General features: G+C 41.1%; 1 protein-coding gene across 14 annotated transcripts in view; it reads right to left on the bottom strand.

The window, feature by feature from the left end:
* Positions 1–20,691, bottom strand: part of MAGI2 (membrane associated guanylate kinase, WW and PDZ domain containing 2) — a 526,993-nt gene that overhangs the window by 148,186 nt on the left and 358,116 nt on the right. For 9 of the 14 annotated variants that reach the window (XM_070755140.1, XM_070755141.1, XM_070755143.1 and 6 more), the window contains 2 exons: positions 14,732–14,811; positions 8,157–8,237 (listed from right to left, as the gene is read on the bottom strand). In XM_070755140.1, coding sequence (XP_070611241.1) covers positions 8,157–8,237; positions 14,732–14,811 — 161 coding nt within the window. The remainder of the gene's footprint in view (positions 1–8,156; positions 8,238–14,731; positions 14,812–20,691) is intronic. The other 5 variants (XM_070755135.1, XM_070755138.1, XM_070755137.1 and 2 more) reach the window with 1 other exon arrangement.

Here is a 20,691-nt window from a genome sequence, read left to right as displayed (position 1 = left end):
TGAGTAGGTGGGTTGGACTAGAAGACCTCCAAGGTGCCTCCCAACCCTGTTATCCTGTTAAACATAGATTCTCTTCTGGGAATTGGTGATCACTCTAGGCCTAGTCAATTGTATCACAGTCGACAAAAGACAAAGAAACTATCAATTGCTTCAATTTACCTATGCTTTTAGAGACACTTTAGAATAATTAAAATCCAAACAGAAAACCCTCAAAGGTATTACTAACGGTTACCAAACCCGTTAAATGCTACACCTGCCATTACGCATAAAATAATATTCAACGACTAATTGAAAAAAAAAAAAAGAGAACTAAAGCAAACATTTTAACACCACCCTTAAAAATACCTTTGGGACAGAAATGGGTACTGTGGCTGAATAAACGTAAATAGGAGGCCAAGCTCCATTTTCGCTACTAGATGTCTACGGGAAGCCATTGTGTCCAAAAATGAAGCCCAGGAGGGCCACGCAAGGCCTCCCTTCAAACCCTCCTTTTGCTGGCAGAGGATTGCTCGGAAACTTCGGATCGTGCAGAATGCAGCTGCGAGAGCAGTCATGGGCTTACCTAGGTATGCCCATGTCACACCAACACTCCGCAGTCTGCATTGGCTGCCGATCAGTTTCCGGTCACAATTCAAAGTGTTGGTTATGACCTTTAAAGCCCTTCATGGCATCGGACCAGAATATCTCCGAGACCGCCTTCTGCCACACGAATCCCAGCGACCGATTAGGTCCCACAGAATGGGCCTTCTCCAGGTCCCGTCAACTAAACAATGTTGGTTGGCGGGCCCCAGGGGAAGAGCCTTCTCTGTGGCAGCCCCGACTCTCTGGAACCAACTCCCCCCAGAGATTAGGACTGCCCCTACTCTCCCTGCCTTCCGTAAACTCCTTAAAACCCACCTTTGTCGTCAGGCATGGGGGAACTGAAACACCTCCCCCGGGCATGTTCAATTTATACATGGTATGTTTGTGTGTGTGTTTGTTAGTAAATGGGGTTCTTTTTAAATCTTTTTAAATATTTTAAATCTATTTGGATTTGTCATGATTTTCTGTATCTTGTTGTGAGCTGCTCCGGGTCTGCGGAGAGGGGCGGCATACAAATATAAATAAATAAATAAATAAATAGATAGATAGATAGATAGATAGATAGATAGATAGATAAATAAATAAATAAATTGCAGGAGGCCATCGCTGCAGAAAATGGCGCCTAGGAGGGCAGACGTGGCTGAAAATGGAGCCTCAATGAGTGATGGCAAACTGGCCACACACCCCTGGTCATGCCCTCCACCCTGCTAAGGTCAAACATAACCCTGATACTGCCCTTCATTAAAATCGAGTTTGACATCCCTGTTGTAGAGGTTGGAAAGAAATGTAACAGAAAACAAAGTAATTTAGGGGTTTTTTCACTCAATACAATATAGGCACTGATCCATTTGGCGCAATGGATCGTAATCTCATTTTAAAAGCCTAATTGGGAGAGGACTCGCAATTATGCAAATCCCGTGAATCATAGTGGAAATCTGGTTGTCTGGGTGCAAACTCTGTGGCTCAGATGTCCAGTAACTCGAATTTTTCACTTTATTGCCCAAAGTGAAGAGCAATTTCAAACACAAGGGATTTTATTTTTCTTTTGGAAAAGGGTCTATTTTGAGATGTTAGGAAATAAGAACTTTTATTTCCATATTTATTTTACTTAGTGTATCTCTGATGGAGAGGGGCAATTTACAAAAGGAAATATAAAGTAAATAAATAGATAAACATTTATGCTGTCATCCAGCTCGCAAACACATGAGTCTGGTGAGCCGTACAATACAACAATTAAAATCTCCAGAACAATCTAAAAATAAATAAATAAAAGATTAACAGACAAACAGGAAACTAAAAAAGGTAAAATATGAGAATGTGAGTGAATTGTAGGAATTCATTGTTGGGATGCATTTTTTATGCAACAACTACAGCAATATCCAGCCAACAGATGGCAGTGCTTACAAGTTTGGCTCTATGGTAGATACTGTACTCTATGCTCTGTTGTTCTAAGTAGCGTTTCCTGTTTCTTCTTAGAGTTAAAAACAGTTGAGTAGTAAAGCACATGGTGACTGTATCCTTTGTTTGCTTTGTGGTGCTATAGAGTTTTTAGCATGAACAAAGATTACTTAATCTCAGACAGCCATCTTGCATACCCTTAGGCTGGTGGTGGTGGGGGGAAGTGTTCTAAGGACCTTCTGGAAGTTTAATAGAGATGGAGCTATCCTCACCTTGGGTTTAATGATGTTCCAGACAGTAGGGGGCACAGCAGAGAAAGCACACTGCCTGGGTCCCACCAGATGGAACTCCTTTGGAGACAGGACCCACAGCAAGCCTTCTGCCTTACCTGGTATTGTGGTTAGCTCTGGCCTAGCTCCTGCCCCAAGGACTGTGGATGTGGGGGAGACATCCACATGCTGCAGGCCTGTTTTGCCCCTGGTGGAATCTGATGATGAAGGCTCCTCTGACCAAGAAGACATGAGTGACAGGGAGGAGGAGAGTGGGGCAGACAGCTCAGAAGGAGATCAATTATCTAGCTCCTCCTTGGATTCAGAACAAGAGTTAATGATACAGCCACGCATGCGGAGAGCTATGCATAGGCAACAACAACTGAAAGATTATTATCAAAGAAAATGAGGCCACCTGTGGTTGGGTGGGGCTGTGGTCATTAGTGAGGCTGCTATAAATAGAAGCCTGTGGGTTTGGCCATTGTGGAGTATTATCTGATCGTTGTGTTTCGTGACTGCTTTGCTGACTTTGACCTTTTGTGTGCTGATTTCCCCCCGCTTGCTTTGAAACTAAACCAGAGCAAAGTGTGTTTCACTTTGTGAAAGAAGAAGGACTGTGAATTGCCTCACAGCTGCAAGCTAAGTATCACAGAACTTATCAGGGACTTGTACAAATTACCAGTTTGTTTGGAGACGAGGGCTCTTTGCTATACCAAAAGAGGGCTTGCTGTTCTGTTCGGGTCGTATGTGACCTGAAGCCAAGTTTGAGTCCCTGTAAAAAATTTTCCCTGCATATCTGAAACTTGAAATTTCATGACTTTTCATCATTTCAGGGGTTCTCTCTATGAGAATTTTTTTTGGGGGGTGGGGGGCTTAGTTTTTGCTGGGCAAAAAAAGTTACACTTCTTCTGTTCCCGGGTCACCCTGACCCGGACCGAAAACTCTTCATTTGCAGTGCTTATGTTTGGTCTTTTTGAAAGCTTTTTTCACTTGGAAAGTAGTCTGAACATTTCTGCACACAATGATATGAAAATTGAAATGAAAAAAGTAAATCTTATTGGTTTATTTTGCTGATATAATGCACGCCCCTCCCATTTTTGTGAAAGTTTTTTCAATTTATGGATAGTTTTGCTTGCAAAATGCATTCTATTTTACTGAAGTTGGTGTGGGATTGGTAGCTTGAACATTTCTGAATATAAGAAAAATATAAAGGAACAGAAAAAAATGATTCTTACTGGTTTTTTAACATCAGAAATAAGCCCCCCCCCTCGGCTGCTTGCAACCATTTTCACTTTTTATTTTTTTATGCTCCAAATCCGAAATATTCTTTAAAATATTAGGCATTCATTTACTCAATTTAACAATGCTGATCATCAAAAAAATATTTTTGGGGTGGTGGCTAATTGTTTTCTGGGCAAAAAAAAAATCATCACTTCGAGTCTGTTTCTGTTCGTATATGACCGGACCAAAAATATTTTTTTTAGGTACTTGAATTTGAACTTTTTGAAAACCTTTTCAACTGGAAAACTAGTTTGAACATTTATGAACATAATGATATGAAAATTGAACTGGAAAAATTGAGACTTATATTTTTATTTTGATCAAAAAGCCCCTCCCCCCATCCTTTCTGAATTTCGTGTCAATTTATATTTTTTAAGGCCACAAATCCCTAAGGAATTTCCCCCCAAAATGTTTGATATACTAAATTGAACAATCCTGAACATAAGAAAAATATAAATGAACTGAAAAAAATGGTTCTTATTGGTTTATTTTTGAATATAAGACCATATTGTTTTATACTCGAGCATAAGCCTACTCGAGTATAAGCCTATTTGAGTATAAGCATGGGGGCCCATTTATGAGCAAAATAAACCAATAAGGATCATTTTTTTCAGTTCAATTTTCATATCATTATGTTCAGAAAGGTTCAAGCTACCAATCCCACACCAACTTTAGTAAAATAGAATGCATTTTGCAGGCAAAATTATCAATAAACCCAAAAGTTTTGATATACTAAATTGAACAATCCTAAACATAAGAAAAATAGAAATGAACTGAAAAAAATGGTTCTTATTGGTTTATTTTTGAATATAAGACCATATTGTTTTATACTCGAGCATAAGCCTACTCGAGTATAAGCCTATTTGAGTATAAGCATGGGGGCCCATTTATGAGCAAAATAAACCAATAAGGATCATTTTTTTCAGTTCAATTTTCATATCATTATGTTCAGAAAGGTTCAAGCTACCAATCCCACACCACCTTTAGTAAAATAGAATGCATTTTGCAGGCAAAATTATCAATAAGCCTAAAAAAAAATCACAAAAATGGGGTGGTGGTAGGCACATTTATGTGCAAAATAAACCAATAAGGATTAATTTTTTCAGTTCAATTTTCATTCCATTGTGTGCAGAAATGTTCAAACTTGTTTCCAGGTGAAAAAAGCTTTCAAAAAGACCAAATATAAGTACCTAAAATGATCAATTTGCAGTCCGGGTCAAATAGACCCGGGAACATAAGATTAGGGAGTTTTTTCGAACAGAACAGCAGGGTTAAGTGAATTTTCATTGTAAAGAACATTGTTTTGAATTTTCAAATGTGTGTGTGTCTGAAATTTGTACCTGTGAATTTTTGGGAGGAGTCTACCAGAGAGCCCGACAGAACACCTGGTGGGATGGGTAGAGGTAACATGGAAGAGGGGGTCCCACAGATAACTTGGTTCTATGCCATGTAGGGCTTTTAAGATAAAAACCAGCATCTTGAGTTGCGTCTGGAAGGAACCTGGTAGCCAATGCAGCTCACAAAGAGGTATAACAGATACTTTCCTAGGGACGTACATAGCAATGGGTTGCTAGCCGGTATGCGCCACACTCTGTACCGGTAGCAAAAACGGAGCTGCGTGTGCCGGTGAGAGCATGCATCCGAGTGAAATTTGGCTTCTGTGCATGCACAGAGAAATCGCGCGAGAGATTTTGGTGATTGTTAGTAATTTTTTTGCTTCCGTGAATGCGCGGAAGCAAAAAAATTTGCCATGTGTCCTCTCATGCGATTTTGCTTTCTACGCATCGCTGAAATCTCATACGGCCGTGTCTCCTCTCATAAGATTTGTTTCCTGCGCATGCGCAGAAGGCAAATCTCACTTGGATGCGTGCGCCCACCTGCCAGTTACTCGGAGCTGTGCGCAGATAGCACCGGTAGTGGCGGTAAGTAGGAACCCCCACCTGGCCATACATAATGGTTTGTTTGTTTGTTTGTTTGTTTATTTATTTATTTATTAGATTTGTATGCCGCCCATCTCCGTAGACTCGGGGCGGCTCACAACATATAATAAAACAATTCACAACAAATCTAATAAATTAAAAAAATTAAAAAAACCCATTATTAAACCAGACATACACACAGACATACCATACATAAATTATATAGGCCCGGGGGAGGGGGGGGAATGCCTCAATTCCCCCATGCCTGACGGCAGAGGTGAGTTTTAAGGAGTTTACGGAAGGCAAGGAGGGTGGGGGCAGTTCTAATCTCTGGGGGGAGCTGGTTCCAGAGAGTCGGGGCCGCCACAAAGAAGGCTCTTCCCCTGGGACCCTGGTTGGTCTAGGAATGGTGCAGTGGCCTAGAGGTGGATCTCTCGCCTGACAATCAGGAGGCTGTGAGTTCGATCCTAGGTAGAGGCAGATATTTCTCTCTCTGGGCACAATGAGAACATATCTACTGAGCAAAACTTCACATTGGCAACAGGGAAGGCCGCCCGGCCATAAACACCTTGCTAGCTCTATTCAATTATTTATTTATTTATTCAATTTTTATGCCGCCCTTCTCCTTAGACTCAGGGCAGCTTACAACATGTTAGCAATAGCACTTTTTTTAACAGAGCCAGCCTATTGCCCCCACAATCCGGGTCCTCATTTGACCCACCTCGGAAGGATGGAAGGCTGAGTCAACCTTGAGCCGGTGATGGGATTTGAACCGCTGACCTTCAGATCTACAGTCAGCTTCAGTGGCCTGCAGTACAGCACTCTACCTGCTGCGCCACCCCGGCTCTTTCAATGGCTCACACTCCAGCCCGGAAGGGATTATAGGGTCATTAAAAGAAGCGGATGATATACAATTGTCTCTCCCGTTGCATTCTGCACCAAATAAAGCTTCCAGATGTCCTTCAAGCAAAAGGGGTTTTTATTTTCATGCAAAAGAGGTATTCATTTAGGCAGGGATGAAAACTGAAGGCTGTGTTCCAATTTCTCTCTTTCTTTTCATGTTTTCGGACTCCCCTCCCCAAATGGGACACTTTTCAAAAAATGTCTAGATAACATTTTTTTTTTAAAAAAATACCAAAACAACAACAGGCTGTAGCTCTATGAATCATAATAAAGACATTTATTTTGACACTAGAGGACACCGTGGTGAATTAAACAGTATAAATAATGGAGAAAATGGTGTCATTGGCAGATAAATTGAATGATGAAGCCTTCAACTTTAGCAATAGCAAAAGAAGCATATTCTCTTTGAAAACGTACGTACCCTCAGCAAAACAACCTAAGAAGGTTGAGGAAGCAAAGCTTACTAGATAAAATAGCAATAGCAAAAGCACTTAGACTTATATACCACTTCTCAATGCTTTTACAGCCCTTTCTAAGCAGGTTTATAGAGACAGCATGTTGCCCCTGATAGCAATAGCACTATAGCAATAGCATTAGACTTATATACCGCTTCACAATGCTTTGCAGCCCTCTCTAAGCCATTTACAGAGTCAGCATATTGCCCCCAACAATCTGGGTCACCTTAGAAGGATGGAAGGCTGAGTAAACCTTGAGCCTGGTGGGATTTGAACTGGTGAACTACAGCCAGCAGTCAGCAGAAGCCGCTTGCAATAGCGCACTCTAACCACTGCACCACCAAGGCTCGTAATTTGGGTCCTCATTTTATTGACCTCGGAAGGACGGAAGGCTGAGTTAACTTTGAGCTGGTGAAAATTGAACTGCTGACCATGAGCAGAGTTAGCCTGCAATACTGCATTCTAACCACTGTGGCACCATGGCTCTTTACGGTTAGAAAGCTAAGCTTAGAAAAATAAGGAAACAAATTAAAGCTTTGGTTTGCATTCCCAGTAATACAAGGAAGCGGGAAGGCTCTGCTAATTTTTCTTTCTTGAAGTTGAGAACTTCAGTGACATTGACTGAAAGCAGCAGAATCAAGACAATCTTCTAAGCAAGCACTAACTCTGCTAAAAAAAATGAATACAGGTAGTCCTTCGTCTTACGACCGCAAACTGAGCCCAAAACTTCTGTTGTTAAGTGAGACATTTGGGAAATCAGTTTTGCCCCATTTTGCAATCTTGGTTGCCACCCTGGTTTAAGTGGAGTCACTCCAGTTGTCCAGTTAGGAACATTACTTGTCAACTGTCGATTTTGTTTATCAGAAGGTTTGCGAAAGGGATTCACCCACAACTGTCATAAATATGAGTCAGTTGCTAAGCAATAGCACTTAGACTTATAAACCGCTTCACAGTGCTTCACAGCCCTCTCTAAGCGGTTTACAGAGTCAGCCTACTGCTCCCCTGCCAACGATCTCGGTCCTCATTTTACCCACCTCGGAAGGATGGAAAGCGGAGTCAACCTTGAGCCTGGTGAGATTTGAACTGCCTAATTGCAGGCTGGTGGCAGTCAGCAGAAATATCCTGCAGTACTGCACTCTCACCACTGTGTCACTGCGGCTCCGAATTTTGATCATGCTATGATGGGGCTGATACAAGCGTGGTTGTAAGAATCTGATGGTCGTACATGGGAACAATGGTCATCAATCCCTTTTGAATGGTCACTAAACAAACCGTTGTAAGTCAAGGACTACCTGTAAACCTGGAGCCATGACAGTTACCTTTTATTAGATTTAATTTAGCTTTATTACCTTCATTCTCTTCCTTTGTCAGAGGAAAGCTACCTCCATTGGAAGAAGGGAATCTTTGGATCCAACCCATTAGATTAAGATCTGCATGGGGAGAGGAAATTGACCATTCAGGTCTACAGATTGATGGTCCTTATAGCATTTATCCAGGTACTATCAATTACTGGAATTGTCATTTTTTTCAACTGGCAACACAGTAGGTTTTACAACACTCATTTTATTCCGATTATTATTTTTTCACTTAAGCATTCTTAGCACACAGCAAATAATTCAAACAACTGGTTAAAGATTAAAACAAATTGTAAGATGCAGGATATTGCCTTTTTTTAGTATATCATCTAAGAGCACTAACAAAATTAATAAGGTGCTTTCTATTATTAATTCCCATCCTCTACATAATACGAATCAACAATGAATTCTCTGAATATATTTTCAGTTTGTGGGAATGCATTAAACTCTAAAAAATAAAAGTATAAAATATTCATCTTGGTTTTTTTTTTTAAAAAGACAGACAAGTGCTTTTATCAATTCAAGACATATATCAAAAACAAGAAGGAAATATGTGAGGAACAAAATAATTATTTTACACTGCATATGTGATAAATGTAAAATTTTCCCCCTCGTTCAAGATAAAGCTGTAATAACATCCAATCCAATTTAATTACAAAATATTTTAAAAATGACAAGGTGTAGCAGTGTGTTAATATAATGTATAACATTTATTTATTTATTCTATTTTTATTTATTCTATTTTTTTATGCCACCCTTCTCCTTAGACTCAATGCAAAAACATTCTGGAATGGTTGACTTCTATCAGCTGCTATTACCAATGAATAAAATGAAAAACAAAAGTGGACATATGCATTGTGGTATTAACAAAAAAACTTACTTCTAAGCAATTTATGTCTGAGATTATCCTACAATAGGTTCACCAATGTCTGGAGTAGAACAGTCACAAAAATGATTGGTATTTCATTTGAAAAGCAAAGTTATAATGAAATGGATGGAAAAATTAAAAGTAGCCGATAGTAGAAACTTCATTGCATTTAAACTTTATTTAAATGCTGAGAAAAAATGAAATTGATTAAAGCTGACAGCAGTAAACAAGAACTTTTGACAGGCAAAAGGTCACTTTGAAAGGTTCTGATTGATAATTATATCATAAATTCAAATAATACGTTTTAACTTTTTTATGCTATCTGAGATTGTCATATTGTATTGGCAGTTCTGTGTTAGCAAAAACTTCAGAAGAAAAGGATTTAGGGGTAGTGATTTCTGACAGTCTCCAAATGGCTGAACAGTGCGGTCGGGCGGTAGGGAAAGCAAGTAGAATGCTTGGCTGCAAAGCTAGAGGTATAACAGGCAGGAAGAGGGAGATTGTGATCCCACTGTACAGAGCGTTGGTGAGACCCCATTTGGAATACTGTGTTCAGTTCTGGAGACCTTGCCTACAAAAAGATATGGATAAAATTGAACGGGTCCAAAGACGGGCGACAAAAATGGTGGAAGGTCTTAAGCATAAAACTTATCAGGAAAGACTTCATGAACTCAATCTGTATAGTCTGGAGGACAGAAGGGAAAGAAAAAGTAGTAAATGCTTGGAACAAACTTCCAGCAGACGTGGTTGGTCAATCCACAGGAACTGAATTTAAACACGCCTGGGATAAACATAGATCCATCCTAAGATAAAATGCAGGAAATAGTATCAGGGCAGACGAGATGGACTATGAGGTCTTTTTCTGCTTTCAGTCTTCTATGTTTCTAAAGATTATTTATTTATTTATTTATTTATTTATTTATTCATTCATTCATTCATTCATTCATTCATTCATTCATTCATTCATTCATTTATTTTGTCCAATACACAATGAGGGCTTTAGTGGGTATCCACATAGTAAAATACATGATGAAGGTTATAGAGGAGATACTCATATTACTGTAACACTCTCTACATGGGGCTACCTTTGAAAAATGATCGTGCAGAATGCCGCTGCGAGAGCAATCATGGGCTTTCACAAATATGCCCACGTTACACCAACACTCCGCAGTCTGCATTGGTTGCCGATCAGTTTACGGTCACAATTCGAAGTGTTGGTTATGATCTATAAAGCCCTTCATGGCACCGGACTGGATTACCTCAAGGACTGCCTTCTGCTGCACGAATCCCAGTGACCAGTTAGGTCCCACAGAGTGGATCTTCTCCGGGTCCCGTCAACTAAGCAATGTCGCCTGGTGGGGCCCAGGGGAAGAGCCTTCTCTGTGGCGGCCCCGGCCCTCTGGAACCAACTCCCCCCAGAGATTAGAACAGCCCCCACCCTCCTTGCCTTTCGTAAACAACTTAAAACCCACCTCTGCCGCCAGGCATGGGGGAATTGAGATCCTCTTTCCCCTTAGGCCTTTACAATTCTATGCATGGTATGTATGTATGTATGTTTGGTTTTTATATTAATGGATTTTTAATCATTTCTAATACCAAATTACTATTATACACTGTTTTATTGTCGCTGTTAGCCGCCCCGAGTCTCCGGAGAGGGGCGGCATACAAATCCAATAAATAAATAAATAAATAAATAAAATATATCTATGAAAGAATAGAAAAGAAGGTATAGTAATAGAACATATCAATGAAAGAATAGAAGAAGAGATATAGGAATAGAAAAAAGGCATAGGAGATGTAGGAGAGCAATAGGCCAGGGGACGGAAGGCACTAGTGCACTTGTACTCGCCCCTTACTGACCTCTTAGGAATCTGGACAGGTCAACCGTAGATAATCTAAGGGTAAAGTGTTGGGGGTTTGGGGATGACACTATGGAGTCCGGTAATGAGTTAGGTGGGTCTATCTGTCCAAAGTATTCCAAGGGGCCAACACCAACCAGATTGCTTTAAATAAATCCTGGACGTTAAAATCTTCTACCCGTTGTTTTTTGCAAAGCAATATATTTAAACGGGCAAAATAACTACCAAGCGGTTACATCTCAGGACACTCGTAGAGCAAATAATCTACTAGCTCCTTTGGAGGAACGCTCCACAGGCAGTATCTTTTTATTTCACTCTAAAGCTTGTTATTCCTGTTTCACTGCTGAGCTGAGCTGAAACATCCCACACGGAATATGCTAGGGAGAGATAGAGGGATAAAAATTAAAATGGCAAGAAAGACTATCTGGAGGAAGATCGTAAAAAAACCCCCAACGCCATGTGTTAAACCTGTCAACCACTGCTGGCAATTGGACGACAGGTTCCAGAGGACCAAAGGAATTTAGGAAATGACTTGGTTGTGATTAGGAAAATATTTCTTCAGGGTACAACACACCGATACACACGCCCCCCAACACACTATATATATTAGTGTGTAGTCTGAAGAATATTGTGGAAGGCCGTAAATAGTTGATTGTCCTGCATAGCTGCTGTACCAGAGACAAATTCCCTGTGTGTCAAATCACACTAGGCCAATAAGTTCTGTTCTATTCTATGTCCCACTCCATTCCCTATTCCCCCCTTTTGCCTATTCTATTCCTTTCCATTCCATCTATTCTATTCTGTTCCGTTCCGTTCCTATTTTCTATTCTATTCTTCTATTCTACTCTACTCTACTCTATTCCCTTCCCTTCCTTTCCCTTCCTCTCTCTCCCATTCCATTCCATATTCTACTCTACTCTTCTCCGCTCTGCTCCTATTTTCTATTCTGTTCTATTCCTATATTCTATTCCTATATTCCATTCTGTTCCATTCCGTTCCATTCCATATTCTACTCTACTCTACTCTATTCTATTTTCTGTTCTATTCTATTCTATTACTCCACTCTACTCTACTCTACTCTATTTTCTGTTCTGTTCTATTCTACTCTATTTTCTGTTCTGTTCTATTCTACTCTATTTTCTGTTCTGTTCTGTTCTATTCTGTTCCGTTCCGTTCCGTTCCATTCCATTCCATACTCTACTCTACTCTATTTTCTGTTCTGTTCTATTCTACTATATTTTCTGTTCTGTTCTGTTCTATTCTATTCCATTCCATTCCACTCCATTCCACTCCATTCCACTCCATTCCACTCCTTTCCTTTCCATTCCATATCTTTACATTAAATCTATTGGTGACATTAATTAATTAATTAATTAATTAATTCATTCATTAATTAATTCATTCATTCTATTCTGCTCTGCTCTATTCTAGTCTATTCTACTCTATTTTCTGTTCTATTCTATTCTATTCCATTCCACTCCATTCCACTCCACTCCTTTCCATTCCATTCCATATCTTCACATTAAATCTATTGGTGACATTCATTAATTCATTAATTCATTCATTCATTCATTCATTGGATTTATATAATATAATAAACGGCACAGATATTTGGAAGAATGCTACACTGCCTGTCCTGCAACCTGCATGGTATGGTCACTGCAGTACAGAAAGAGCTAGTATCCTTCTTCCCAAAATACTTGATCCCACCCTTTCGGGATATGTTTAGGAGAGAGACATTTACTATTATTCTCTCTCTTTGATCGGATCTATCTTTTTTTCTCCCCGGTTCAAAGCAGGAAGGCAGCAGTGGCCTCCAATTATGCGCAAGACAAGATAAAGAAATGAGAATCTAAGGTTCAGATTATGGAATTGCCTGGAGATAGATGTCTATGGAGATTCTCAACCATCCAAATCAAGGTGGTCAAAACTGAAGAAGCTTCTTAGATGATGCAGTGTTGACATGACAGCTCCGGTGCTGCCTGTGCGAATCCATGCACACCACATTTTTGGGGGGTAATTTTGGGTGATTTTTCAACTCTCTGAGCATGCACAGAAATGAAACTGTTCCCTCTGAGCATGCACAGAAGTAAAATCGCGCAAGGCAACATGCGAAATGTTGCGATGCACACAGTTAGGAAAAGGTCAAAGGAACCCACCCCTGGCGACATACAAGGGGCGGCATACAAATCGAATGTATTATTATTATTATTATTATTATTATTATTATTATTATTATTATTATTATTATTAGGTCAATGCAACACAGCAAACGAGATCACTATGCTGGATTTCGTATTTCATCACCAGTCGGGCGCTTCCCAAGCACCTAGGACTTCGTGATATAGCGGCGAATTATTATTATTATTATTATTATTATTATTATTATTATTATTATTAGGTCAATGCAACACAGCAAACGAGATCAATATGCTGGATTTCGAATTTCATCACCAGTCGGGCGCTTCCCAAGCACCTAGGACTGCGTGATGTAGCGGCGAATTATGTTTGCTGATCCCAGTAAAGCGGCCTTTTGCAGTTGACAGGTGGAGATTTTGTCAATTCCGATGGTTTTCAAATGTCCGCTGAGATGATGATGATGATGATGATTATTATTATTTATTAGATTTGTATGCCGCTCCTCTCCGAAGACTCGGGGTGTTAAATATATTGGGAGAAGACGGGGTAGAGCGAATAAATATTGGAATTCACTACGTGTCATCAATGAATTTTCAAAATTTCAATCTTCTGCTCTCTGAGGTATTTACGTGGTAAATGAATGAGGACTTGTGGGAAAATACCCACCCCTTGATTATTAGGTTTTGACATCTGAGCTTTACTTTTCTACAAATTCCATATTCCACAGGTTGCCTCAATTAGCATTTTGAGTCCTCAAACATTGCTCGGTTGAGAAAAATCGCAGTTAAAGACAAAAAGCAACTCTACCAAGAGCAAACAATCTTTTCTTTTATCTTTTCTTTTCTTTCTATCGCTTTTCTCATTCTGTCTTTAAATAAGACATTTGTGATAGTACTAATTGTTACTATGCGTGCTGTTTTCTGTTGTTCTTTTAATGTATATACACAATAAATATTTTTATTTTTTTTTAAAAAGCAAAGGAATTGGGGGTTGGGGGAGGAATTGTCCCCCTTATTTTTGTGTGTGTGTGTCTTTCCTGCACTGGAAAAATACGAGGGGGCGGAAACAGGGGGGGACTCTTTATACTGCCCCCTCCCATCTGTGCAATTTCCATTATTGCAACGGTAGCGCTGCTCCATGGGCTAATCAGCAGGATTTTCATAATGCGTTCAGCGAGAGGATAATAATAATAACGCAAACGAGCTTGGCAGATATAATTCACGATTCCGGCAGGATCATTAGGCCCCTTTAAGAAGAGATAACTCCCCTTCCCTCTTTTATTTTAAACCGGCTGCTTGCTAGCGCGCCGGCAAGTGAGTTTCCCTTGACACAAAACCCCATCATCGTATTCCCCGTTCCAGCTGTGCACCATTGCCCCAGACGCTCTGGGCGGCAGAGATTTCAAAGCTCCGAACCTCAGACTATGGTGGGAATAACAGTTTCCAACTTCCCCCCAAAATCCCAACGCTCGTTGTTATTCTTAGACTGGAATATTACATACTCGGGACTACAAATAAATACAAAACACAGGCTCAAACCAGAGCAAATTTGCAGCCTCCCAGCGCCAGTTAAAACCCCCTCTAAATAGTTCCCCCTGTTAACCACTCCGAAACCTGGATAACTTCCATCTCTCTCTCTCTTTCTGATAGATAGATAGATAGATATTTTTCTCCCCCAACAGCGAGGAAAAGTTAATAGCCTACCATTTTCTTTGCATTCTTCGGGGGGTTTAGCCTTCTTCGCCAAGCGTGGGTCCAACCATGATGTAGTCTTTGAGTTATGGCTGAAAAGAAAAGAAATCGCTCCGATCAGACACATCGCCAAGGATGGGTTCCCGTTGATGCCTTTCCATACTGGTTGAAAAGGAGGCAGGGGAGGGCGGGGAAAGGGAGAAGGGGGAAGGAGGCAGGGAGGTTAGCCCCGCAAAATTTCCAATCCATAATCTTTTCATTTGCTTACTGGCTCTTGAGTAGACCTGGAGGAGGTGTGTGTGTAAGCGTAATTGTGCGAGGCAGCCTCTAATTTTGGCAGCCCTGGCGCCTTGTCCTCAAAGCTGCTATTTTTATTAAACAGCCCTGGAATGCTTGCCAAGCTAAACTCATTGTACATGCAGAACTCGTCGGGGGCAAGAAAGAAAAGGAATTTACAGCTTTCTCCCACCGAAATAAGGGCGCAGTCAAGAGACCTTCTATGTTCAGTCGCTGGCTTTGGGGCGACGGGCTTGGGTTTAAATTCTAAAGCAAACTACCTTGCACATATAATTTCTGAACAGGTACAGGGATGGAGAGAAGGATGTGGTAGTTACAGGTTCCGTTTTCTTAAGTCAGTGATTAACGGCCCTCCGTTTAAGCCACATTCCCAGCGACCGGTTAGGTCCCACAGAGTTGGTCTCCTCCGAGTCCCGTCAACGAAACGATGTCGTTTGGCAGGACCCGGAGGAAGAGCCTTCTTTGTGTTGGTCATGACCTATAAAGCCCTTCATGGCATCAGGCCAGAATATCTCTGAGACCGTCTTCTGCCGCACGAATCTCAGCGACTGGTTAGGTCCCAAAGAGTTGGCCTTCTCTGGGTCCTGTCGACTAAACAATGTCCTCTGGCAGGACCCAGGGGAAGAGCCTTCTCTGTGGCGGCTCCGACCCTCTGGAGTCAGCTCCCTCCAGAGATTAGAACTGCCCCCACCCTCCTTGCCTTTCGTAAACTCCTTAAAACCCACCTCTGTCGTCAAGCGTGGGGGAACTGAAACATCTCCCCCTGCCTATGTAGTTTTTTTGTGTATGATGTGATTGTATGTATGTTTTTTATATATTGGGGATTCTTGTTTTTTAGACTTTTTAAAATGTATTATTGTTATTTTAGATTCTAACTATTAGATTTGTCATTGCATATTGTTTTTATCATTGCTGTGAGCAGCCCCGAGTCTACGGAGGGGGGGGCATACAAATCTAATTAATAATAATAATAATAATAATAATAATAATAATAATAATAACAACAACAACAACAACAACATTCATTTCTTCTGTATTTTGCCTGGCTCGGTGCATAAAAGTATATGAAGCAGTGGAAGTGATGTGCCGGTGCCTGGAGGCTGTTGGGGTCTGTAAGCCACCCCAAGTCTTCGGAGAGGGGTGGCATACAAATCTAATAAACTAAACTAAACTAAACTAAACCTAACTGGATGGGTGTCAACAGACTCAAACTCAACCCTGACAAGACGGAGTGGCTGTGGGTTTTGCCTCCCAAGGATAATCTCATGTGTCCGTCCATTTCCCTGGGGGGGGGGAATCTTTGATCCCCTTGGAGAGGGTCGCAACTTGGGCGTCCTCCTCAATCCACAGCTAACATTAGAACACCATCTTTCGGCTGTGGCGAGGAGGGCATTTGCCCAGGTTCGCCTGGTGCACCAGTTGCGGCCCTATTTGGACAGGGAGTGTCTGCTCACAGTCACTCATGCCCTTATCACCTCGAGGTTCAACTACTGCAACGCTCTCTACATGGGGCTACCTTTGAAGAGTGTTCGGAAACTCCAGATCGAGCAGAATGCGGCCACGAGAGCTATCGTGGGGCTCCCTAGATTCGCCCACATCTCATCAACATTCTGTGGCCTGTATTGGTTGCCGATTAGTTTCCGGTCACAATTTAAAGTGTTGGTTATGACCCATAAATTGAAGTAGCCTGGATATCAGTTGGTCAGCATGATTGATTTCATCCAGTGAGGATGAATTGGTCAAACAGAATGGAGTATTCTTTCTAACACGTGGATAAAAAAATATCTCCATATTAAAAGGAAAAAAAAGAAAGAATACAAGCTATAAAAATGGTGGAAGGTCTTAAGCATAAAACGTATCAGGAAAGACTGAATGAACTCAATCTGTAGAGTCTGGAGCAGTGATTTTCAACCTTTTTTGAGCCGCGGCACATTTTTTACATTTACGAAACCCTGGGGCACATTGAGCAGGGGGGGGGGGGGCGCTAAAAAAGTTTGGACAAAAAAATTCTCTCTCTATCTCTTTTCCTCCCCTTCACTCTATTTCTTTCTCCCTCCCTTTCTCTCCCTTCCTCCCTCTTTCTCTCTCTCTCTTCATCCCTCTTTCTTTCTCTTCCTTCCTTCCTCTCTTTTTTGCTCTCTTTCTCCCTCCCTCCCTCTATGTCTTTCTCTCTCTTTCCTTCCCTCCCTCTCTTTCTCTCTCTCTCTTGCTTTCTTTCTCTCTTGCTCTCTCTCTCTTTCTCCCTCTCCTTCTTTCTCTCTCTCTCTCTCTCTCTTGCTTTCTTTCTCTCTTGCTTTCTTTCTCTCTCTCTCTCTTTCTTTCTCTCTTTCTCTCTGAGCTTCGCGGCACACCTGACCATGTCTCGCGGCACACTAGTGTGCCACGGCACACTGGTTGAAAAACACTGGTCTGGAGGACAGGAGGAAAAGGGAGGACATGATCGGAACATTTAAATATATTAAAGGGTTAAATAAGGTTCAGGAGGGAAGTGTTTTTAATAGGAAAGTGAACCCAAGAACAAGGGGGCACAATCTAAGGTTAGTGGGGCGGCATACAAATCAAATAAATAATAATAATAATAATAATAATAATAATAATAATAATAATAGTTGGGAAACATCAGAAGCAATGGGAGAAAATGTTATTTTACCGAAAGAGTAGTAGATGCTTGCAACAAACTCCCAGCAGACGTGATTGGTCAACCCATAGTCACTGAATTTAAACATGCCTGGGAGAAACATATATCCATCCTAAGATAAAATACAGGAAATAGCATAAGGGCAGACTAGATGGACCGTGAGGTCTTTTTCTGCCATCAATCTTCTATGTTTTTAGAAAAGAAATCTATTGGGCCTGAACAGACCTGGATTAAAGGTCACATTGTAATCTTATTTGGGGGGTTACAAATGCTGAGCATTGATAGCTCTGCGCTAGCCATGTTGCTCCTCATGGGGTCTTTCCCCTGCAGACCCTTCTGGCTTAACTTCTGCAGCAGACAAGAGTTAGGTAAAAATTGTACCTGCTTTGCCTCTGTAGAAGCCCAATCAGGGTTTCTGCATTAACTAATTGCAAATCTAACTTCTATCGGCTGGAGTTGGGCTACCAGGCTGTGGGGATTGGAATGTTGGGTAGTAGAAACTCAGCAACAAACAAAGAGCCACAGATTCTCTACTGCTGTGAAATACCCTCGCTCTCTTCAGTTAGATATATGCAGACACGCAATAAATATAGCTGCATATACTGTTTAAAAAAAGACGCAAAGTAAATTATCTGTTTTACGATCTTGCTGGTATGTTTTGGGGAATTATGATGACAGAAAATGGAGCTTAATCTTCCATAAGGCATCTATATCATATCTCCTCCTCCATCCCTCTCGCTTCTTTCCCTTCCCTGTATTGATTTGTCAGTCCATCATCTATCTGTCTGTCTGTCATCTATATCTGTCTCTGTCTGTCTAACTGTCTCTCGCTGCCTCTCTATCTAATCTATTATCTATCTATCTATCTATCTATCTATCTATCTATCTATCTATCTATCATCATCATCATCCATCCATCTTCATTATCTGTCTGTTTTGTCTGTCTATCATCATCCATCCATCCATCTTCAATGTCTGTCTGTCTGTCTGTCTGTCTGTCTGTCTGTCTGTCTGTCTGTCTGTCTGTCTGTCTGTCTATCTATCTATCTATCTATCTATCTATCTATCTATCTATCTATCTATCTATCTATCTATCTATCACCATCAAGTGCCAAATTCTTAATCCAAATTTCCTAATTATTTATCCAATTTATTCTGGTACATATCATTCATCCTGTGCCACCTCCTTTTCAAATCCATAATCCGGATTTCAGATATTATTATTATTATTATTATTATTCAGATATTATTCAGATAAGGAGATGAAACATCTTCAAGGAAAACGCAGAGAGTCCAGCTGCCTTTTGAAAAAAAAAAAAAAAAAAAGAACCTTCGGCGCATTTCTCCTGAAGCGAAGAACCACATTGTTGTGGTTTGCTCTGGCCCAGCTCCTGCTCCAAGGAATGTGGAGGTGGATGTGGGGGAAACATCCACATGCCACAGGTCTGTTTTGCTCCCGATAGAATCTACCGACGAAGGCTCCTCTAACGAAGGAAGCGTGATTAGAAGGGAAGAGGGGAGTTTGGCAGACAGCCCAGGAGGAGATCAATCATCCTTATCATCCCTGGATTCTGAACAAGAACTTATGGTGGACCCACGCATGCGTAGAGTGATGCATAGGAGAGAACAACTGAAGGATTATTACAAGAGAAAATGAGGCCACCTGTGGTTGGGTGGGGCTGCTGTAATTAGTGGTACAGATAAAAAGAGCAGCGTGCTGGTTTAGCCTTGTGGAAGTTTATCTGATTCATAGTTTCGTCAAGATAGTGGTTTTGGTGTTTCCCTGTTCAAGACTGGGTGTGGACTTTCTGGATTTTCTAATTGGACTCAGTTTCCCAGTTACTGGGTGAGAAATTGGATTGCATTTAACCTGTGCCTTGTGTGTACCAGAAAATCCCTTTGACATTTAAAAAGGGAGCTGTTTCTGCTTTTCTGTTGATAAAGACTTTTGGTTTTCCTTCTATCATGTGGTGTGTGTCTTTTTGGACTAATTACCCTGTAATTACGGGCGGTTGAAACACGCCGGCAGAACAGATGACAGGTGTTCTTATTGAAGAAAATGAGCCGGGGTGGCGCAGCAGGTAGAGTGCTGTACTGCATGGCCACTGAAGCTGACTGTAGATCTGAAGGTCAGCGGTTCAAATCTCATCACCGGCTCACAGAATCACTCCTAATCTTATACATCACCCCTACTTGCATTCTGAGTCTCGGCTGCACTTTTAAAATATAACCTTTACCGGAACTGAAACTTCAATTACGGCAAACTTCCAAAATAGGGGAACCAAGAATTATTTTCTAAATGTCACCTTCTGCTCCCGAAGTCATTCGAGGCAAGCTATTCAAAGCATTCACTCCAGGCAAATGATCATTGCCAGGGAGAATAAATGGAAAAAAGACAAGAGGCGAACGCAGAGTGAAAGGATTATGTCAGTGCCGTTAACTTTTTATTTCCTAGTTGTCTACTGTTTGGTCAGCCAAGAATCCAGTTGGTCTCGCCGCTAGAGAAACATTCAGCAAAACTCCACACTAAATGCCCTAATTACCTTGGAATATATTTATATGTATAAAGAAACGATAGACGTCACGATCTCTGGAACGGTTTTAAAAATGTTTTTAAAATTTTTTATTTATTTATTTTATTTATTTATTGGATTTGTATGCCGCCCCTCTCCATGGACTCGGGGCGGCTAACAACAGTGATAAAAACAGCATGTAACAATCCAATATTAAAAACAGCTAAAAACCCTTGTAATAAAACCAATCATACATGCAAACATACCATGCATAAATTGTAGAAGCCTAGGGGGAAAGAATATCTTAGTTCCCCCATGCCTGACGGCAGAGGTGGGTTTTGAGGAGCTGACGAAAGGCAAGGAGGGTGGGGGCTATTCTAATCTCTGGGGGGAGTTGGTTCCAGAGGGCCGGGGCCGCCACAGAGAAGGCTCTTCCCCTGGGTCCCGCCGAATGACATTGTTTAGTTGACGGGACCTGGAGAAGGCCAACTCTGTGGGACCTAACTGGTCGCTGGGATTCGTGC

This window comes from Erythrolamprus reginae, chromosome 6 (genome assembly GCF_031021105.1).
Source record: "Erythrolamprus reginae isolate rEryReg1 chromosome 6, rEryReg1.hap1, whole genome shotgun sequence".
NCBI classification, from domain to species: domain Eukaryota; kingdom Metazoa; phylum Chordata; class Lepidosauria; order Squamata; family Dipsadidae; genus Erythrolamprus; species Erythrolamprus reginae.
This window is presented reverse-complemented; position numbering and strand designations above follow the sequence as displayed.